Genomic DNA, 23749 nt, shown 5'->3' with positions numbered 1-23749 from the left:
TTGGGCTGAAAAAGTGCTGTACAGCTTTATTATAATCATGAAAGTGACTTTTCAAACTACTCATAAAGACAGACATTTATTTTGAGGTATGATCAGATGAGAAGCTTGAAGACCTATGACATGTACTGAGAATACCATGTTGCCATTTACAGTGTATTGAAAGCCATAAAATAATCACTTTAACAGCCGCGTTGTATATCACATTTGATATGGTTAGATCAGATTTGTAAAGCAAAAATATTCTCTTCCCAAAGGGTGTAACGCGATTAAACACTAGTCAAACTTATTTCTGTGTCTTTTATGATCAAACACAAACGTAATCCCTCCAAAGCGATACACTGCCATATATCTACATCTTTTTCGGCTGACCTCCTGTGTTCACGACAAGCATTTGAATGCAGACTACAAGCCTGACATCCAACTTGAAACTGTTGGTCATCCTCTTCCACCCACCATTTCAGCATGCCTACCTCTACACAAGCTGTCACATTCTTGAGCTCAGTGCCATGTGATGGTTCACCTCTTCTTCCCTCTCACGCATTGTGTATGTGTCAACTAGCAAAATAATGCCTACAGGCTGTTCTCTCATTTTTTGTCATTTTCTTTATCTTATTTTGATACGCTTGACAGACGATGTTAGGCTAGGGTTCCCATGGTAACTGAATTTTAAACAGGCACGCCTGATGCCTCAGTGTTAACTATCGTTAGTGGAGACACGCTCCTTTGTGGTCAATTAGAAAAAAAAAGATTGTGCTGTGTACAGCGTGGTGCCTGTCATTTTCCTGTGACAGTGAAGAATGAAGCTGTGTCTTGTTTTTATCTGTTTAACCTTTTTAGTAAAGGTTGCTAAAATACATGTGAATACAGGAAATGGCGGAAAGATTTAATTTGGGTGGTGAAGGGGCTACATGCGTATGGATTGAATTGCTCATAATTAAATAATTACTTTATCCAGAACTGCAGCTACCATGATGCCCACACTGCTTAATTATGTGGAAGGTAAACATAATGAACATACTCACAGGAATACCTACAGCATATGAAGTCATGCACTCAGCAACCTGGGAAAACAATCAGCTTCTCTGCTGACTTATCCCTCTAGGAGCAACAGTCAGTATTTCTGGTGAAAGCAGTCGATATCTGGAATAGTGGATAATAGATACTGAGGCGCAGACTTCCAATTTTGTCAACCAGCCATTGTTTACTAATAAAGGTACTTTAAAAAAAATAATAATAGAAAGATGAAGGTCCAGTTTGCATTTTGGCAATTAGACTTTAAGCATAAACCAGAAACCAAGTATGTTCCTGCAGATCTGCATACAACATATAGTCATGTGAAAATGAAAGTTTTCACAGGACTCCATTCAATTCTGTGAAAAACTAAGCACACCCCTACTGCTTTCATAGGAATTCAGAGGGTAAGTAGCACCCTGGCATGGCACTTTATAAAACTGATTATCAGCAAGTGTGAACATCTCTATAAAAACTGTTCTTTGGTCCTGACGTCTTGAGGTGAATAGAATAGAATAGAATAGCCTTTATTGTCATTGTACAGAGTACAACGAAATTGGAGTGCCACTCCCTTGGTGCAAGTTTCAATAATAAATACAAATGTAAAATATAAAAAGTACAAAAAAAAAAACAATCGTATTACTCAAACAATAGTATGTACAATATATATAGGATAGCAGCATTAATATAATGACAGTATGAGTAGCAGCATAATATAATGACAGTGACGGTATGGAATAGGTTCAATTGTTTTTGTGCTTACTGGGGCACTAACACAGTGCTGCAGTCTTCCCAGGAGCAGACATCCCAGCAAATTCGCTCCAGACAGTTAGATCATGCAGTTTTATAGGAACTGCATAAAACAGAAGAGCCGCAATTCAGGTTCTGCAGGCCTCTGTTAGCATGTTAACGTAAAAAAGTTAATGACAGCACAAATAGAAAAAGAGAAAAAGACTAACAACTATGTCTTGCTTGGAAGATTTGCCAAGAGCCTCTTTTCTCTAAAAAGAACATGGAAGTTCTGCTTAGGTTTGTAAACTTGCATCTGGACAAACCACAAGATTTTGGAAGAATGTCCTTTGAACAGACGAGACCAAAGTAGAGATGTTTGGACAGAACGCACAGGCGCCGTTTTTGGTGAAAACCAAACAAGGCGCCTGTGTATCAGCACAAACACCTCATACCAGCTGTCAAGCATGGTGTTAGAGGTTTGATGATTCGGACTTATTTTGCAGCCACATGAATTGGGCAACTTAAGTTGACCAAGAACTCCTCTGTAGACCAAAATGTTCCAGAGCCAGATGTGAGGCCATCTGTTCGACAGCTAAGGCTTGGCTTGTATCGCTTCACGGAGGAGGACAATGATCCAGTATTTAATGGTCCAGTCAAGGTCCAGGAGAGCTGTGCATAAACAAATGCCCACAAACCTCAATGAACTGAAACAATGTTGTAAGGGAGAGGGGGACAAAATACTTCCAAAATGATGTGCGAGACTGATAAAGACAGGAAAATTATTGTTTGCGTATATTTTGGCGTCTGTTAAGTGCAGAGAAGATAGGAAAGCTAGGGAGAGATAACAAGGGCAGGTACACAGCAAATGGGATCAGGTCAGATTTGAACCCAGTTCTTTGCATTAGCCTTACAGCAGATGGGTCACCTGCTCAACCTAGTGAGCTAAACTGGCACCCTCTCAAGTGACTACTTCAAGTTATTGCTGCCAAATGTGGTTCTAAAAGCTACTAAATCATGGGGTGTACTTAGTTTTTCATAGGACTGCATAGAGGGCTGTGAAAGCTTTATTTCCCACATAACTGTATATCTTCAGTGGAGGTGTGTTATCAGTTGAGAGATCCAGCATTACTGTCAATTTTGAGGGAGTAAATGATATGCTGCTAAAAACGAGCTATTTCATACTCTACACATTCTGTAGAAAGCTACATAAAAATGATACGTAGAGTCTACAATCTTCCTTTCTCTGTCTTGTTGTGAATGTGAACCAGGGCAGCATGCTTGATTGTTTGGACAATTTGTATGAATCAATGGGATGTCAACATGCCAAACAGTAGGTGTCACCTACATAAGCATCTGTTCAGTCATGTTTTTTTTTTTTTCAAAATAATGTTTATCTAGTAGGTTAGCAGTAAGAATTTATAGGTTAGCAAGAAATATTTTATTCCTGTCCTAGGAATTCAAACAGCGTTTGACCTTAAAACTATTCCCAAGTTATGTTAAGTACATTGACCTCCTTTACTGAGTATACATAAGAGTACATATTAGTGTTGAATGGTAGGCGGTGCCTGTTTTACTCATGTAAACTGATTAATCTCTAAGCTAGTCATCGCATAAATCAAATGATGCATTTTGACAGCTCATTTTGAGAGATTTCACTGCTTGATTTGTTTTAATCAGCGAGGATTAACTTTACAGTGACCCGCCCCAAACCCCCTGCTCTAATAATTTTGCTACGCACATTCGCCACCTTCTTTGACTCCAAGTGATAATGAAGCACACACAGATGAGTTTCCAATCACACAGTCTGTCTTTTTGCATCAGCTCGAGAAAGTGGAACTCTGCACTGAAGCATAGCATCTGTGCTAAACCCTGTAATTCCCTTTGTTAACTCTTCCCAAAAGAGAGTGCTTATGCTATGTAGATGCAGGTAGCATCACTCCCTCTGGGCTTGCTTTCTCTTTGGGAGGATGAACTTGCTGCCTCATTGATTTGGATGTCGTATCATTTATCTCGGCTGTGGTGTGACATGATTTGCAGCAGACTTAACAGTCGTGCTACGCAATCTGCCTCCAAGACTGCTGAGTGCCAAAGGTTTGGAGAATGTGTGTATGTGGTTTCTCCTGAACAAGGACATCTTGCCACTCCCTCTTTCCCAACCCCCACTGTCCTATACCTGGTTTCCCAGAGCCAGCCTCTGCCCTTAAGGATTGATGGACTGGCTGTGTATGCCATTAGAAGAGAGCCACTGATTATAAAGCCGAGATGTGGAGGGAGCAGCCTGAAAAAAAAAAAAGGCGAAGCTCAGTGAGGAATGATCGGTGATTGGGTAATACAGTGGGTGGCTTCTCTGGATTCCTGTGTAGATACAGTAATTTAGTTTATGCTACTACTGTGCATATTTTTTACAAGTGAGTGTGTAGATGCACATTGTTAACATAAAAGGCAGTTATATTGTGGGTACACTGTTCATTATACAGTACACAAGGGAGCAGAGATTTTTTTTTTAAAGCATGCAAAACGTATTTTATTTTATAAATGGTCTAGCAGCTGGAGGCATTTTCTACATGGTAAAAATTACCGAGCTTCTTGTGGCTAAGTAATGATTTCCAGATCTAAATATGTAAAAAGAAAAAAAAAAGATGTATGAACTCATGTTTCCTTACAGCCAGACCACTAACATGGACATCACCTAAATTAAATACGAAGTCCATAAACCCAACAGAGAAGTAACACTGGGGTGTCACTTTTATTTTCCAAGAATCCTCACGCTATTAGCTGCAGGTGTGTCACCATGGTGAATTACCGGTCCCTCTGCACGGGTGACATCTAATAATAAGCACTGAGTGGTTTGTTGTTTTGTTTATTTGTTTTTTGGGTTTTTTTGGGGAGGGGGGGGGGGGGGGGGGGATTACCTCCAAAAAAGTGCCAGAAAACCATTAAGCTAGCAGCACTATCCAGTTTACTCCTTGAGGATTTCTTCCACACTTGAACAAAAGAAGAGACCTGAATTCATATTAATAGGCGAAAAAATGTTTCTCCTAAAACACTGCACAAACAGACAGGTTGTATTTGTTTTAGCAAAATAATATTTCATCTCAATTCTAAATTGATGTATTACAGAATTAAAAAATGAGTTAATAACTCAAATCTAACAATCAGTGAATTCAATTAATTGAAGTGTTGCCCATCCCTGCCTTTCATTTATATAATTTCTATTAATCCTTCTAGTATCTATGCAAATGTTTTCATATGTATTCTAGAAGGACATCTTTAAATGCTTTTAAGTACCACCGATGAAATTCAAGGTCAGTTTCTGTGTAGGCTGCAGGCCACATGCTACAATGCTGGAGTTTGGGTTTTTTTTCTGTTTAGAGAACCTTTTAAGCATCTGTGGTCAATTTTTTTTCATGCCGCTAAATCACTGGTCTGTATGGAAACACATTACATTTACAAATAAGGCCGTCGGTGCAAAGAAGTAAAGTCTGAACCCCTCGGGGGATGTTGCAAGAAATGCTTGAGAGGATGGTGCATTTCTTCCAGAGACAGCGACACCGGATTTGATTAAATTGAACTGGGCGACTAGGCCTCTTTACTTATTCAAGTAGGCAGGTCTGAGCTACATATTTAAATGCTACCTTGGTCTAAAACTTGAAAAACAGAGCCGTTGGCGGCATTCAATCCACTGTCACAGGCAAACCTTATGTTTTTGGAAGTATTTCTTATCACAGTCTATTGTTTTGCTTAAAACCACAAGCATGAATTTAAAAATGTGTTTTTTTTAGTACAGGATTGTGAAACTTCCTTGAGCTTCTTTGTTGCAAAAGAAAAAAAAATCCCAAATCCCAAAACAAGTTTCTTGCAGAGCTTTGATATTGTAAGCAAAAGAAGTGCTGATGACACTGTTTGCTGCTTTTGTCACTGATTTGTTCACACACTAGACTTATTTTTTTCCCAGTATACTCTGGAGGAAGGCAAACACTTGACGCTGTTAGCACATGCACAATTTCCTGACAGCATACTGTGCTTGAGAAGTGAGAGGAATCCACAAGCTGTCATTCCTGTGCTTCCCCTGCTCTGCTGTGACATATTTCTGAGACGCTATATTTGACAAATTTCTTCTGCCCATCTGCAAGTGAAGGATGGGCCTGTGGGCAACTAATGCCTGCCTGAAGACATCAGTTTTGGGGCGCTTCTAAATTGACAAGCTTTTTGAAAAACTGGCATGAAGACAAATGAACTCAGTCAGGTTGCAGCAAATGGCGCATTGTGGGCATCATTTTGCCCTAGATGATCAGCCATCATGTGTTTTACTATCTGGCAATTTATCTGAGCTGCCCTGCTGCAGATGATGAGTGCTCGGACTGTCACGTTGTCTGCTTTTTGCTTCTTTTTGTTGGCGTGAAGTTAATACTCTGCAGTTTGAGACTTTTTTCAGCTGAGTGAGTTTGAAACGCTTGCAGTTGATCCAAGCATTCGCTAACACATTTGAGGTGCTCAGTAATGATTCCTGTGTGGACTGGAATGTAGCACAGAGGAAGTAGTCTCCAGAGATACAAAGACATGGTGAGTGAATTCTGTCTGTATATGTGTATGTGGGACTGTGAAGATCGTGAGTTTGACTGTGTGAACTTTGCTTGTCTGTCTTGTGAAAGAAAAGAATTTCAATAACTGACTGATAAGCTAAATGCAGCTAATCTTATTGATACATGCTGTGTTTTGGAACACATTTAAGCTGGCAGTTTTTCTTGTGCAGACAAAGCATATTTCATTTGAAGATAAGATCTTTTCTTTTTGGCAGTCAGCGCTACACTTAATCATAGATGTTAGACGTTTCTCATCTTTAATTTGTTAGCCAAAAAGAAAAAGTATTTCATAGACATGTCAAATGTGATTTAAAAAAGAAACAACAAAAGAAAAAAAACCACAAAAAAATAACACAGAAATGCAGAAGCAAGAACATTAAAGTCAACTGTCTTGGACCATATATAACATCTAATGCCGTAAGAGCTACCCTTGGAGGTATTACTGAAACTGAGTTATGGTTCCCAAATTATTTGCAATTTTACTTAGAGTTAACAGTTACAAGTCAGCCGGATAAAGATGTAGCTTCATCCTTATCAGAGGATAAGGATGAAGCTACATTCTGCAAATCAAATATATAAGGTCTATATATCAGACTCACTTTGTATTGACAACAGTAAAATGCAAATAGCATGCAACTAAACTGAATCGAAACATCCCATAGCTAATGTTTTAAGACAAATACCTAATAATATACTGTACCTTTATGAAGGTCAACAATTCTTACTGACATTATTCACCTTTAATGGTCATTAAAATAAATATTGTTACATAAATATGTTACCTGTTAAAGTTCATAACAGTACAATTAGAAAAAGGCTGGAAGATTTGCCAGGAAAAAGCTTCTTCCCTCTAAAAAGATCCTGGCAGCTAATCTTAGGTTTGCAAAGTTGCATCTGAAAAAATCACAAGACTTCTGGAACAATGCCATTTAGACAGAAGAGACCAAAATGCGCAGCTCTACGTTAGGAGAAACCCAAACATAGCGTATCAGTGCAAACACGTAATGATGAAACTGACAGCTAGACCGGCTGAAACCAGGTCATGCAACAGGGCAGTGATAACAAGCACAGCACCAAATCTACAACAGAGTGGCTGAAAAAGAAAAGAATCAAAGTGTTGCAATGACCCAGTCAAAGTCCAGACCTCAACCTAATTGAAATGCTGTGATGGGACCTTAAGAGAGCTGTGCATAAACAAACCTCTGCAAACTTGCTGCTAAAGGGTTTTCTACTTGCTTTTGAAACTTGTCTTCACCAGGCGACTAAAGACAGAAACATCAGAAGACTCATTTTAGAAATTTTTAAGATTATTTTCTTTTTACACGACACTCTCAAGAGAAAGGGAATGGAAAGGAAGTGTGAGATGGATTTATTTATTATAGCAAAAACTCAAGTTACTACAAGCAGTGTAAAAAAGGTCATTATTAGTGACAAACCCATGGAGATCATTTTACCATTTTATACTTATGTTACCTGCAGAGCTGTGGAGCTGAAGGTAAAAGCACCTCATTCTTTTTCGTTTCTGGTTGACAGGTTTATTCTGACTTTCATCACTTTTGTAATGATATACAATCCAGTGTACACTGCCTGCCTTGCAAATAGCAAACGTGGTCATGAAACAGCGAGTTTTTACAGGACTTTGACAGCAAAAACTTGAAGCAATCATGTTTTTTTTTTATTAGTTGCTTAAATTGTGGAGGAATTCTGGCCCACAATGTTACTTCAGTTAACGGAAGTTCGCAGACATCCACCACAGCATTTGATTTAGGCTGAGGTCTGAATTTTGACTGGTCCGTTGCAACACTTACATCCTTTGGCAGATTTGTAGTTGTGCTTGGTCTCATTGTACTGTTGCTTGACCAAAGTTTAGCCAAACGTCAGGTGTCAGATTCATCAGGAATCTAGAATAGTATACAGAGGAATTAATAGTTGACTCAACAGCAACATGCTCATGTTCTGTGGCTGCAACAACAACAAAGCCCACATCATGACCCTTCTATCAGCAGAGGTTTGGGATGAAACAATTGTGAGACCTTGCTTCACCTTATCATGTGACCTGTTGAGATCACCTGAAGCGAGATGTGAGCGGTGTTTGAGGTGCCTGGGAAGGGATCTTAAAACTGGATTGTAGATGGCAGACAGTTGGTGTCGTAAGAAACCCCTTCTATTCAAAGATTGCTGCTCACAGTAGACATAGATGGCCTCTTTAACTCTTCTTTCAAACCATCCGTCTCCTCTGTCGATTTTTGGGCACAATTGAATGAGGCAAGGTCTCACAGTGCTTTTACCCGAAACCTCTGCTGATAATGATCCATGCTTTTTTTCACACTTTGACTCATGTGATGCAGCACATAATCAATAGTGGGTCAACAACCCCCTAAGGGACAGCTCCCACTTAGGTTTAAATACCTGGGACTCTCCACCATTTGGTTTTAGGACTAAAGAAGCTTCTCGGATGAGGGGTGAAACATCTTCAAGAAACTTGAAGATGTTCAGTCGCTTTCTTTCCAAGCTCTAGATTAGATTATGTCCAGACATTTCCACCACTTTCATTGTTCCAGATGTTCCAAACCTAAGCCATACTGCCATGTTCTTTTTAGAGAGGTGTTTATCCTGGTAACCATTCCAAACAACCCATACTTGTGTTTTTGTACACCGTATTGACCATGTGACTTCATGGTGATGGTGTAGGATCAAGTAAATAAGGCCCCACCCACACAGGCCTAGTGTGGGTGGGGCTTCTGTGGTGCATGACCATCTGACAGCATGTGGATCATGACTAATATTACAAAGGTGCAACATACTTTACGGCAACATTTCTCTATTTCTGTCTTGCGTTGCACATTTTTAAGTTTTACTACAAGTACAAGCACAGTAGTTAGTGAGTATTTGTAAACAAACATGAAACACTACAAATCAGACACCAGGAGGTTTTTGACACTGTACCTTCTATTGATGTGATTTCACTCAATAAGAGCCAGCAACCTCTAGGAACCACAAGCACCCATTTGGCAAATACAAAATTTTTCCTTGCAGCTGGTGGTTGTATTGTCCAATACGTATTACATAAGCATAGCATGCTCTGACCTCTGCCAAAACATCTACTTTTATAGATGTGTTCACATTCGTTAATGATCATTTTAATTAGCAGCTCCTGGCTGCTTCTTACCCTCTCAGTTCCTATGAAAGCAGTAAGGGTGTAGAACTGCTCAGAGTCATGTGAAAACTTTCTTTTCCGCATGAAAAGAAAAATGGTGAAGATAATGAGGCATGTCAGTATCTGACAGGATCAGTAGTACAGCACTTTGGGCCTCTGCAACCTTAGTTAGTTGTAGGTGCAGTTGTTTGGTTAGCCTAGAAAAACATCTACATCACACCCACTTCCACAGACGTGTACCACAGTGCCCACATAATGCGAGTTTAATAGATAACCGTGGAAGCAGAGAGGAAGAGCTGTCTGGGATTATTTTAGTTGTCTGACTCAAACAAATGCTAAAATCTGCAGAACAGTGATATCTGTGAGTACTAGCGTACAGTACATTAGTTATATAACCAACATAAGCACTTTTCCATATTCACTGAGTTTCTGTTTTCTTTCAGATTAATTCAGTCACATGCTGTCCAGTAAATGTTAAAGTATAAATACCACAAATTATAAATAAGAAAAGGTATTTCTGTAAAGACATAAGTTATGTAAATGCAACTATTTTTGGAGGCCCTCAGTCCTGAACAATGTTTTCTGAGCTTCTGAGCTTCACCTGCCACATACTGTCATAGTTCACAAAGACGTTCCCTGATGCTCGCTGTTTGAAGTTCAAGGACCAAAGAGCCCCAGATGATTTTGCAGAGAAAGACCTTTAAAAGGAGTCTGTGTGAAGATGCTGACTGTCATTGGATTTTTGTGTGTAAGAAACAGCAACGGCTCACACCTCACACACATCTCAGTCTCCATCATCTCACTCACACAGATGATTAGGTGTGCGGAGACCAGCACTGATGTGGACTTGCAGTGATTGAATCATAAAGTGACCCAAATGAAAAAATTGATTGGCCTCACAATCATGATGTGTGTGAAATGAGCGGCCTAAAGTCTCTGACACTGATCTATTAGGATTCCTCTCAAGCTCGCTTGTGATTCACAGACACATTGTTCTGACAGCTGCCTCATGGGGATGACATTCACACTGAGTGCGTGTATTACAGTGGGCAGATCTGATTGGCTCACGTGAGTGGATGTACAAGTTGGATTATATTAGAAATAGATGTGAGAGTAAAACAATGGACTTGGGGATTTGAATCGTCTTCAGTATGTTTCTGAGTACAAAACAGCAATTGAATCTTTTTTTAAAGAAGATTGTATTTCTAATAAGAAATGTCTAAGAAGCTCATCAAATAACCCTGAAGCCTCCTATTTGATTTGGAGGTGTTTGTTACATATCATCCACCTTTCTGTCCCATATTTCCTGCCTGCACTGTCTGAACACAATTTTTTGTTTTGTTATTTATCTGCCCGCTATGTGTATTTATGTCTGACTCTGACGTCAAGGCTTTGCATTAATATAAGTTGTACAAGGCAAATTTCACAAATATTGTAGAAAATACGTAAATCTGAACAATGATGTTGTTACCCATTAGTTATATTGAAGCCAAGAGGTAAGTCAGCTGCTCACAACAAGGTTAACATGAAGAGATGACCCACACTTATACTTCGAACCAGTTTAGAAGTGCAGTGAGCTTACAGAAGTGTCTTTGGACCATGGAAATAAAGCTGGAACTCACTGAGAACAAGTTTGAAATCAAAACCTTCCTGCTATGAGTGAAAATGCTAACCGGTGCCCTAATGAGAGTACATTTTGTAACCAATTATATTATTATTCATTAAATAAACTAATTAAAAACCTGCAGGCCCTTGAAAGTTGTGGAGATTCACTGCATAGAGCGCGTGACATCTGCAGCCGTCCAAGAGCCAGACTGCACTCCTCTTTGATCTGGCTTCATTATGCAGCGTGAGACTGACCTATCATGAAAGCCGAGACGTGCTGTGTTCGAGACTCCAGAATTGTAAACACAGAAGTGTCATTAGGCAGCTGGTTGAGGGAAAAAAAATGCAAATTAGTTCCCCCACCTCTTTTTTTTGTTTTTAAAGAAAAAAATGCTACTGTACTGTAATACTACCACCACTTTAATGGTTTGCAAACACTTTGCTGGCCATTATAGGACCAAATATACTTCTCTTCTGCACCTTTATACTATTTATCAGTGCTTCACATGCCTCTTTTTCACTAATCCCTATTTTTATTAACTCTACTATAACTATAACTATACTAGTAATGAATATTAACTGCTGCATATTCTGGAGTTTCTTAAGTGGGAATTGTTACATTACAGAGTAATGCATGCACTCCGTGCTTGCAACTGCCATCTTGAGATTGAAAAATTGCAGCGCAGTACTTCAAGATAAAGAATATAAAGGGTCATCCCTAATAACTCGGCAATTATCATCATGTATGTTTGAGGACAGGGGAAAGGAGGGACATTGTTAAAACTCGGCACTGATACTGGCCCGTCGCAGTCCAAATTAGCTCAGCTTAAGAACTTAAACAGCTCGTATTTCTGTAGAAATTTTCCAATTTAATCTTCAAATTTTAGCCTGCATCTAAAGCTCACATAAACCCATGACCCCGTCCTCACCTTTCAGAGTAAAGCTATAGTCTCCCTCAGGGCTTTATCTTACCTAATTCATTCTTCTTATCTGTAACACCCAATCTGAATATGAGCCATTTTCCTGTACGTCACGTGGAGAAAAAGCACTGTGCAGGAGTCAAACTGGGTATAGCACTGGTCACCTTCAAATGACAAGCTCCATCTGTCTGTAGCTCTCCCGGATATTGTAGCAGCAGTCTTGTATGTTAACTCATCTCTTTTCCTCTTTCTAGTCTCTTTCGCCTCATAACCTTTTTTCTTTGCTACTTTGTCCTGTCTCATCGTCAGACCGATATCAGTGTCCTCTTTCTCTCCTTTCACCTTATTTTCTTTCTCATTCTCCTATCACAGTGTGTCTGTTGTCCTGCGTGTTGCTGCAGGACTCTCTGGTTGATGTAATTTATGCTATCTCCTTTGCTAGCATGAGAAGGAGCGTCCTGAAGCCAAACGCTCTTCATGCAGAGTGCTCCTGTGGGAGGCTGTGAGCCAGCACTGACTGAGCTGCCCCTTTTTTATTTTTTCTCCTCCCCGTCAAGATCTCTCTACACACAATCCAATAACCATACACATTAAAAACAATGGTCATTCTCTGCAGCCATAAAGGATAATTAAAGATACCAAACATAGTAGCTATCAGCTGCACAGGAAGTTGAAATGGATGCCTGTGGTTGTTCATTACAACAAAGTCCAGCTTAAGTGAAGATTCAGAATGCTCTGTGCAGTTTTGCTTACATCTCATGAGTAAAATCCATCAGGACTCTATAGGCAGTTTGGGCTTTTAATAGCAGTGAACACTTCACACTAGTTTTTGGAGCATGAAGAGATTTGATGTTGACAGAACATGTTTATGTGTGGTTGCAGGACTGTAATCCATTTCTATGACAACAGAGAAGGCTTTGGCTGGGGAAATGAAGACTGCGATGGAGGGTGACGCCAGGAGAACCAATCAGGTGGGAGCACAGCTGTAGATCATTTTATTCAAGCCTCTCAATCACTCAGGGGCCTTCCGGCTTTCTCGTTGATATGCAAGGCAGTGAGCCCATCCTGCCCGTGCCACTAACTTAACATCTTAGAGCAGCGACTCACACGACATGCATTTGATGACTGCCTCATATGATCAAATAATTTAAGTCTTTTTTTAAGGGCAAGACTAAAAATTCAAACAGTTAAATAAAAGACAAAATGCAAATTTTAAGCTCACTCACTGAGAGATAGGATTCTCCCTCTCCCAGGTTCCAGAGGACCAGGGGGATATGGATGATAACTCAGAGAAGACCCCCAGCAAAGCCTCCAAATCCCCCCAGAAAAGCTCCAAGCGGCCCAAGACTGTCCCCGTCAAAGTCACCCTACTTGACGGCTCTGACTATGAAACCGCAGTTGAGGTATGCTACTTAATTTTTATTACTGAGAAGAAAATGATACGTCAGGGGGAGAAAAACCAAACAAATCAAATTAAAAAGAAGCCTAAATGGTAAAAATCTTTCTTTACTCAGCTTTGGTTGGTAATGACATTATCTGATGTTGTCCTTGCTTTAATATACAGCATAGCAGTCTGACTGTCAGACTACACAGTCTGCCTTCAAATGCAATGATTCCCGTATTTTGGCTAAGCTGTTGTTGTTGACTCTTAATGCAGATTTGTCATAGTAGCAAAGAGGGTTCTCATACCTGCCCTTAATAGTAGTGACCTTGCTCTACTGGAATGTATCACACTCCTGTTACTTCATTTCTGCCATTTTTGCTTATTGATGATTATCACAAATGAAAATGCTCCCACCCTCCTCTCTACTCTAAATTCTTTCTATTTTACTTAAGTCCAGAGTACTTTACTTTGATAGGCTATTTACTGCTACATATGACCTTGCTGTTGTGGTGCTCTCAGGTATTATTTGATAGGTACAAAGTTATTATCTTTTAAACTCATCTTTTCACCTTCACAATGAAAGACACTGCTTCCTTCCTAAACTCTTAAGTATGTGTTTCACCAGCAGTAATTCTTCAAAATATGCAGAAAACGGATCAGAAAAACGCCATTTTAAAAGGTTGCTTTACAGCGCCGTTGACATGCAGTGTGGCTGTTTTGCCGTGCTTGAAAACACACGTGCATGCGTGATTTTTGCTGTGCAAATTATATTTTTTATATATATTTAAAAAGCTAGTGTTGAAAAAGAGCTCTTGACTCAGCAGACCACACTACGTTACACCTCCATAGGATTTAGTCTGCCTTGGTAATACGTGCTACTGAGTCAGGAAATGCAGCACTGTTGCTATTCTCACTGAGAGAAGGAGGACACGGATGGATGGAGGTGAGACAAGCTCCGCATTGTGGGGGACAAGGCTTCCGTAAATCGTGACTCAGTAGCCTTATGTGTTGGTAAATAGATGATTCTAACTCAGTGGATCCCCATCTATTTGAATTTCACATGCTCGTCATGATCAAGTGTTGCAGAAAATTAATCTGCTCGCTGACTAAACTGACTTCTGAAGGGTGTCAGAGGAGGTGTTTTACACCAGTGGGAAACCCTGGGCAGGAATCACAAAGCTGTTTGGAGCCCCACTGGCACCTGCTGCTGATCGAGTGTGTTGCGGCTGGGAACGAGGTTCCTGTCACCCTCAGTCATGTCAACTGCATTCCTTTTAAAGCTTACTGCCTCCCACCTGACCTCACATATTTTACTTAAGAGAGCCAACGAGCAGAGAAATCTGTCAGAAATCCTGACCGGTGTGGCACACACACACACACACATAGATTTAACTCCAGCTTAACCCGTCCATCTTTCCTTCTGTCTTAGTTACGTGCATGCATACGCACACACACATTTCTTCAGGTCATCTGGGCTGTGACACTAGAGGTAGTGGGCTTTGACAGGAAATCCATGCAGGTGACAAATGAGTGCTCTTATGTTTGACCGGGGAGAAAATAGAATAGGAGAAGGAAAGAGGAGGAGGAAAAGATGAAGAGTGGGGTGGGAAGTGTATAAAAAAGATGGAGAGGAGATAGATACTGAGGGTGCTGGTTGTACTGTTATATGGATAGGAGTGTGTGTATCTGTGTGTTAGCAGTGCATAAAAGGCAAACAGGGACAGAATGATGAATGCAGGGAGACTTCTTCTGTAATTAGAGTCACGATGTCCACCAAGCAAACCGACCATGATAATAAAAAATAAAAAAACAGAGAAAAAAAGGGAAGCAATTTTAACTTCCTACTCATATTGATGTTGACTAAGCTCAGTTATATAGTTCTGCTTTAATCAAAGCTGTACTATTAAAGCAAGAACTCCACCACCCGCTTATAACACTTCACTGCCTTCAAGATCACCCAAACTCCCTATGTTTTAAAGCCATCTCAAACAGCTAGGTTTTGGAATAAAAATCCAGTTTTACTCAGATTTTAACCACTTAAAATTCCGCTATACAGAATACTCTCTGCTGTTCCAACCCAACAAATACTGTTAATTTTCACGGTCGACCGCATGAGATTGTGAGTTTGAAAAGCTGCTTGCTTTCCTTGGATTGCTTTCCTGTACTCAGTGCAGTCTGTGCTGACATTTCAAGAGCTCATGCTGCTCAGACTTGCCTTGTTTTTGCATTATCTGAATGACTGCAATATTTTTAAAAAGTCTTCCATTCAATTATCCCATACTTCCACTGTAGAAATGTAATTCTTGTTCACATTAGCGAAACTAAACTCTCATCCAAATCACTTCAATTCAATTCAATTTTTTAGAACACCAAATCACAACAACAGTAGCCTCAAGGCTGTCTGTATCGTAAGGTAAAGACCATACAATAACACAAAGAAAACACAAAAACCCCCAACATAATATGACCTCCTATGAGCAAGTGATTTGGTCTCAGGGAGGCGTGGCCGGTTGGGGGTGAATCTAACTTCAGAAACATCTGGTATAAACTGTACACCTATAGTTCAGAGTTTTCGGAAAAGAGCAACTCCAAAAAGAACCATCAGCTCATGAATGTGAGGTTCATGTGGTTGACTCGGTTAAACCAAATAAAATATTCATGACAGTAGGATCAAGCTCTGCCCCCTTTAGGAAAGCTGAAAGCTCATCTGCAGTGTATTCTCCATCGTTTCTTCTAACATGCAGCATGACACAGCCCCTCACTTGCTCTTCTAGACAGGTTGGAGTGAACTGTGGGTGGATGTCACCCACATCCACCTTTTCTCTTACCACACTCTGCGTTATTAACTAATTCAGTAACAGTAAATGATGAGTAACCTTTCAGAGCTTCAAAGATATCACAGCAGCAAGAACCAAAACAAAATTGGACTTTACTTTGGTTCTTGCTCAGGTAATTTATGCAGCTGCACAGCAGCCTTGCTTAGAAGTATGAGCAGTAGTGCAGGAACAGTCATTTTAGAGATGGGTAGACTTTACAGCACACAGGAGGCTCTGGAAGTGATCGTGCACTATGAGTGTGAAGATGGCACCTCATCCTCTTCTGAGGACTCTGAGGCTGACATCGAGGAGGCTTCAGAGGTAGAAACTTTGGATGGTGTTTACAGGCTAAAAAAGGAATCAGTTCAAATCTGCAGGGTGCTGCAATGTTAAGGCAGTGGGACTTTTGCATGGATAGAAAGAGAAGTGCTGGCAACACCATGTGGGATCCCTATATGCAAAGACCACAGCCTGTCCGTTTGCACCCTCTCCTGTATCTCAGCTGGAGACCCTCTTCTTTAAAAGGGGTATAATCCAAAAACTATAATTAATAGTTGCTATTTATATTTCCGGCTGAAGTAGTCGTAAACAACTGTGTGATTTAACCTCCTAGTGTCACGGTTTGTGGAGACAGACCGTGCGGAGATGTGTGTGGTGGACCCAGGTGCGAACACAAGTGAGGATACGGGAGTGAACTTAAACAAAAGCGAGCCTTTTATTGTGGCTGATGATCACGAAAGAAACAAACAAGAATGAGGGCAGCACAGGAGCAGTAACTAAACAGAAACCTAAACTGGGAACAAACTATGGTAAGGCGATGGCTGAGAATACAAAAGACTGGGCATGGAAACACGGAGGGTGGGAACACAGACGACGCGACACAGACTGAATGAAACACAGAGACTAAATACACATAAGGGATGATCAAGGGAAGTGGAAACACATGAGGGGGAACAGCTGATACACATGAACCTAATGACAGGACAGGGAAAGTGAAACTACATACACTGACATTAGACACAGACTTTCAAAGTAAAACAGGAAACATGGGGATTAGACGTGACCTGAACTGAACATAACCACACAGACATGACACATGACAGGTAGACGCACGGACCAGGGAGACTGAATACAGGAGGAGGTGACATAAACAACTAAGAAACAAAGGACTAAACAGCAACCTCGAAATTAACTAGATGAACTAAACTAGGGCACAAATGAATACAAAAATATATATATATAAGAACTCAAACACTGGGTCACAGACCCAGCCCATGACACCTAGGACCTGGCACCCACATATGTGGACATCACATTGTGGGTTGTGTAGACCACAATGCTAAATTTTGCTCTGCAAAGGCCTGATATCTTCTTCTCAGAAACTACATCAGGTAAAAAGATAATTCTTTGTTCTTACATTCAGGTCCCAATCAGCCCAAATAGCAAAGAGAAATTAAAAATGCATGCCATGAAAAAATTCGAGTCTCAGGAGGTTAAAGTGGGAAAAAATATTACTATATAATACTTTTAAAGTATCGTGAGAAGGTTGCATTTTTGGGGGGTAGGACCTCAAATATCAATTTTTGAAAAAAACAAATCTGACACTGTACAAAAAATAAAAATGCATGAAAATTAATGTTGCTGACAATCACTGACCCATCTGAGGGCCTAATAAAAATAACAATTAAAGTTAAAAAATTATTACTATATAATATTTTGTATATTTTGGCAGTAAGGTTGAGGGTGAATTGTGGAAATTCACTTTGCATGTTTGAGAGTTCTCGCATGTGATATTTGTTCAAATAAGCTGTTATATGCACAAATAAGAATTGTGTACATGTGTTTGTTACAAGAAAATGTTACATGCTGAATTAGGTTACATAACTGCTGGCAGCATGATGGTGCAGCAGATACACTGTTTCCTCACAAAGAGAAGATCCTGGGTTCAAGGCTGGTTAGAGACTTTTCTGTATGTAAGCAAAAAAAATCTTGCTTGTGTTCTCTCTGTGCCTGCATTGGTTCACTCCGAGTACTCCGGTTTCTTCGCCTTCCTGCCAAAGACAAACATGTTATGTTAACTGATGATGGTAAAATAGATAGATATGCACAAGTGGCCTGTTTAGGGTGGACTCGACATGACATCTGGAATAATCTCCAGCCTTCCCCCAAACTGAAATTGGATAAGTGGAAGGAAATGGATGAATAATATTTAATTGTGCTCTTTGCTTCCCAGTTCAGCCGTATAGATTCCTTGGTGATTGTTAGAGCAATTTCAGTGCGATATAATGTGGGGGGACCACAGAATGCAGTAAGAGAAAGTTGGCGAGTGATGTTTTCACTGAAGTGCTCTATAAGGGTGCATAACCAGAGAACTGGAAATGATTATCTGTATTTGTGATGGAGCTGAAAAAATGTCTGAATCCTGTCTTTAGCAGTTTTTGTTCATACCTTGTGGGGGAGAAAAGAGAAGTCTGTGTCACACATGTGTGACTTTGTAGTAACCCGCAGTGTTGTACCACTTGCTTGAACTTGGAAGACTTTCAAATACTTTCAATCTATATTATTTTGTTGCACTCACTCCACCCTCGTTCCAGGATCTTGAGGTGCAAAAATTACTTTTTATAATATTTGGCATTTTTCAAACAGTTTTATAATCTTGGCTGTGCGGCACGAAAACACTTCCACTGGAATAGTTGGAAAAATGAGCATCCAAATGGGAAAATTCATGCGAATGCCCACTCAAGTAAGAAAAACAAGATTAGAAAACTCTGAGAAGTGAGTCATACAGAAAAACATGGCAGATGGAAGGGAGTAGTTAGGTGATAGTAGGAAAATATTGATTAATGGTGCACATACTGCACAAATAATTTTTTTGCTAACATGATATTAAGTTGTAACTTTTAGCTAATGCCCACACAAAGTGTTTAGTTATTACTGTAGATTTGCTAGTGGTTATAAAGTGGAAACAGCCGACAACCCAAGCAGTAAAATACAACACTAATCAAAACCTGAGAATCTATGATGCCTTGCATCGGCTGTTAGTACTATTAGCCACACAGCAACCACGCTATTTATCAGAAAATTTGGACTGATTGGATACACTGACTGGCGTTAGCTGAGGTGAAACCTAGTGATATAGTCACTTGTGTTAGCCTCTACCCATCAGTCGCCCATCAATTGCATAATGCACAATATATAGTTAGGAGCTGGTGTCTGTTTGTAAAGCTCTACAAAGGAAATTTAGCACAGAGCATGTAGCCCCATGGCAATGACACCATGCTTAAGCAGAATGCTGACTGGGTAAAAAGTTGGGTGGAAAATAAAAGGGAATGACAGTGAAGTTCACCATCAAGAGAAGGAAGCATGAAAAATACATAAATGTTTTTTTTTTTAATGTTTCCCTGTGAAACAGTGACTGGAGTAGACACGTTCCTTACTTTCAACACTCAGTTTCACTTCAGCTCACAGAAGTTTCACCTGATTAGAAGACTATCCCACATATGGGGAACGCATGGTCCACATATTTTCGCCACTGCCCACTAATGATAGCACACAGCTACAACAAAAGCTCTCTGCAGCACCTATGGACTACCAACGCACTGCCATGCTGCTTGCTTAACATTAAGTATACACTTTAAATGACTATGTTATAAGAAATTTGTTTTACATGATAAATAAAAAAGCTATAGTAACATGTTTTTCCTGTGAGGCTGTTACATTAACTTCTCTTTTACTGTTCTGCCAGTTGATTTCATGACCTTTGTTGGCACAAATTTTGCACTACAATACTGAAAATCACATTAATAGAGCATCTATTTGCCATTTCTTAGAACCACACATAATTTTAAATGTCATTTTATGCTAATAAATGGTACTGGTGTTTTACTGGAAAAGTCTATTCTTCTTAAGACAGAAAACAAACAGAGCATTGTAAAATCAGTAGCGATAGCTGAAGCTATACCAACTCTGGCCACATCTTTACCATTTCCCTTCAGCTTTTTGATTCCACAGTTCAATGGATTTTCTTTCTCCTTGCCAGCCATTAACCCATACACCCAAACATGTTGTTCCTCATGCTGTTTGCATGGGTGAAGCAATCAGCAAAGGGGATTTCTAGGATTAAGCTAAATGGCTGCTAACACAAAAAGGCCACAGAACTAGCTACAGAGATGTGATTGGATCCAATTGGAACGACAACAAAATCTCATCAAGAGCATCTGAATTGATCGCCATGCTTGGGGGACCACCTGAGGTGTGTGTCGCAATTTCATTTTGTTGGGAAATCGAATATATGCACTAGCCGCCGCCCCTCTTTCCCCCCCCAAAATAAATAAATAAATCTCACTGACAGCACCCTCTGCCTGTTAATCAGTGTAACGGTCTTTTGCATTTGATGTTTGTTAAGCAAGAAATCCATATGATGGAAATTGAAAGGCAAAAAGCAGAAATAGCACAAAGACAAAAGGCTCTAGAAGCTAAGCGCAGAGAAGTAGAGCGACTTGAGACTGTAAAAAAGCTGAATGCAGCAAAGGCTCGACAGCGGGTGTATGATCAAAGTGAATGTTCAGATGAAGAAATATACAACCTACTTCACCACAGATCTGACAAGAAAAATGAAGTCAAGTCTGAAAACAATGACCAGCATATGAAACGGTGTTCCTCGCCACAAAATGTGACACCGCAACGAGAGGTGAGCACAGAAGATCTGGTCAAAGCATTTGCAGTGTTTCTTAATGCAAGTCGTCTTCCGGTACCAGAGCCAACAATATTCAGCGGCGACCCTATCAGATATAATGATTGGAAAATTTCCTTTCAGACTCTGATCGACAGGAAAAATGTACCAGTTGAAGAGAAGACTTATTACCTGAGGAAATATGTAAGTGGACCTGCAAGGAAGGCAATAGAAGGCTACGTCCCGCTTGGCACAGAGTCTGCATACTATGCAGCATAGACAGTTCTCAAAGAGAGGTATGGCAATCCCTTCCTCATAGCAAAGGCCTTCAGAGACAAACTTGACGCATGGCCTAAGATAAGCTCTAAAGGCAGTATGGAACTTCAAGCATTTGCTGACTTCCTTTGCTGCTGTAAGACAGCCATGTTGCAAATGAAGGGGCTTGAAGTGCTCAATGACTGCAATGAAAACCAAAAAATGCTTGCAAAACTTCCAGATTGGCTGACTTCAAGGTGGAACAGAAAGGTTACAGAAGTGCAAGAAGAGACTCACACCTTTCCAAGCTTCAGCCAATTTGTAGATTTCATCTCACGGGAAGCCATAATTGCCTGTAATCCCATAACATCTCTCTTTGCTCTGAAGCCAAGTGAAACTGAAGGGGCAAAAACAACAAGGAACAGAGGCAATGGAGCAAAGGTGCTAGCAACTAACTCAAATGAAAGGACTGTTAGTGCTAGTTGTGTGTACTGTGAAAGGTCGGGTCACAGCCTACTTAAGTGTAGAAGGTTCATAAATGAGAGCATTGTTGAGAGACTAAATTTTGCTCAAGACAAGAAGTTATGTTTTGGCTGTCTGAACTCTGGTCATCGCTCCAAGGATTGTGAAAGCAGAGAAACCTGTGACACATGTAATAAAAGACATTCAACATGTCTTCATGACAATCGCACTAAGGAAGAGAAAACAAGGAGAAATCAAACCAAGAACAGTGACAGGACAAGACAAACGAACTCAGACGTCTCACAAGACAACAGTGTCACACCAACAACAAGTGAAGCAACTTCTAACAGAGTCACGCAGAATGTCGACGACACTCACACATCTTCCATTATTCCAGTATGGGTGTCAACCAAAGGTGAGCCAGAGCATGAAATTCTTGTGTACGCGCTCCTTGATACACAGAGCGATACAACCTTTATTCTTGAAGAAACGGCACAAGCTCTGCATATCAAAGGTGAATCGACTCAGCTAAAGCTCACTACCATGTCTTCAAGAAACACAGTTGTGGCCTGTCGCAAGCTCTCAGGTCTACAAATCAGAGGGTTCTACTCAAATAAGACCATTTCTCTACCAGTAACATATTCCAGAGACTTTATTCCCGCAAAACGAGATCACATTCCATCGCCTACAACAGCTAAGGCATGGCCTCATTTTGAATGCATTGCAAGTGAGATCGCTCCACTACAAAGCTGTGATGTTGGTCTGCTGATTGGGTACAACTGCCCCCAAGCACTTGTTCCTCGTGAGGTTGTGTCTGGAAGGGAAAACCAGCCGTTCGCCCAAAGAACTGATCTGGGATGGAGTATTGTGGGTTATGGCAATCCATGTTTCGATTATGGAGATGCCTTCGGAATAAGTCACCAAGTCATTGTGAAGCAAGTGGTGCCTGACATTCAGCCTTCTTCAAACCTCACTAACATGGTTCACTATGTATACAGAACTCAAATAAAGGAAATGATCTCTACCACAGAGGTCCTAAAGATGTTGGAGTCTGACTTTGTTGAGAAAGCACCAGAAGACGCAAAGGTCTCTCAAGAATATCTCAAATTTCTAACAAAGATGAAGACCGGCATTAGGCACAACGAGGATGGTCATTTTGAAATGCCACTCCCATTCAAGAGTGAAAGGCCGAACCCGCCGAACAACAAGGCATGTGCTATTCATCGCCTCAAATGTTTAGAAAAAAGGCTCAAGAGTAACAAGCAGTACTACATGGACTATAAGAAATTCATGGATGAGATCCTAGCCCATGGAGATGCTGAAAAGGTCCCAGAGCAAGATATTGACAAGACACCAGTTTGGTACATCCCACACCATGGTGTGTATCATCCACAAAAACCTGGAATGATTTGTGTTGTCTTTGATGCCTCTGCTAGGTTCCAAGGCACTTCACTAAATGACCATCTCCTGACTGGTCCAGAGCTAACAAACACCTTGCTCGGAGTCTTGTATCGCTTCTGAAGAGGCCCAGTGGCTTTCATGTGTGACATCGAACGCATGTTCCACCAATTCCATGTGCATGCTTGTGACCAAGATTCTTGGTTCTTGTGGTGGGAGAACAGTGACCTTGAAACTCCATTCACTGTCTACAGGATGAAGGTACACCTATTTGGAGCAGCATCTTCTCCAGGTTGCGCCAACTATGGCCTCAAGCATCTTGCAGCTGAAGGGGAAGGAAGTTTTGATGAAGAAACCATCAAGTTCATCAAAACCAACTTCTATGTTGATGACGGACTAGCAAGTGTTGACACTGAAGATCAGGCAATACAGCTGGTTAATGAAGCACGCAAACTCTGCAGCATGGGCAAACTTCGGTTGCACAAGTTCATCTCAAACAGCACCCAAGTTCTAGCTTCGCTTCCGAAGGAAGAATGCGCTGCAGCTCCCAAAGATCTAGATATAGCACTCGGTGAAGTACATATGGAAAGAGCACTTGGTGTACAATGGTGTGTGGCATCAGATCAATTTCAGTTCAGAGTAGTTGTTAAGGAAAAACCACTCACCAGAAGAGGAGTATTGGCCACAGTCGCCTCTGTGTTTGATCCACTTGGGTTTGTGTCACCTTTCATTCTGCTGGGAAAGCAGATCTTGC

At 40.5% G+C, this 23749-nt stretch overlaps 1 protein-coding gene across 2 annotated transcripts in view; it reads left to right on the top strand.

Annotated features, from left to right (window-relative positions):
• Nucleotides 1–23749, top strand: part of LOC146363917 (band 4.1-like protein 1) — a 49300-nt gene that overhangs the window by 3063 nt on the left and 22488 nt on the right. For both annotated transcript variants that reach the window (XM_084917347.1, XM_084917348.1), the window contains exons 2-3: nt 12891–12979; nt 13262–13411. In XM_084917347.1, the coding sequence (XP_084773473.1) occupies nt 12908–12979; nt 13262–13411 (222 nt within the window). In that variant the 5' untranslated portion in view covers nt 12891–12907. The remainder of the gene's footprint in view (nt 1–12890; nt 12980–13261; nt 13412–23749) is intronic.

Source organism: Perissodus microlepis, chromosome 20 (assembly GCF_051167445.1).
Source record: "Perissodus microlepis isolate ML-2025 ecotype Zambia chromosome 20, ASM5116744v1, whole genome shotgun sequence".
Lineage (NCBI taxonomy): Eukaryota > Metazoa > Chordata > Actinopteri > Cichliformes > Cichlidae > Perissodus > Perissodus microlepis.
This window is presented reverse-complemented; position numbering and strand designations above follow the sequence as displayed.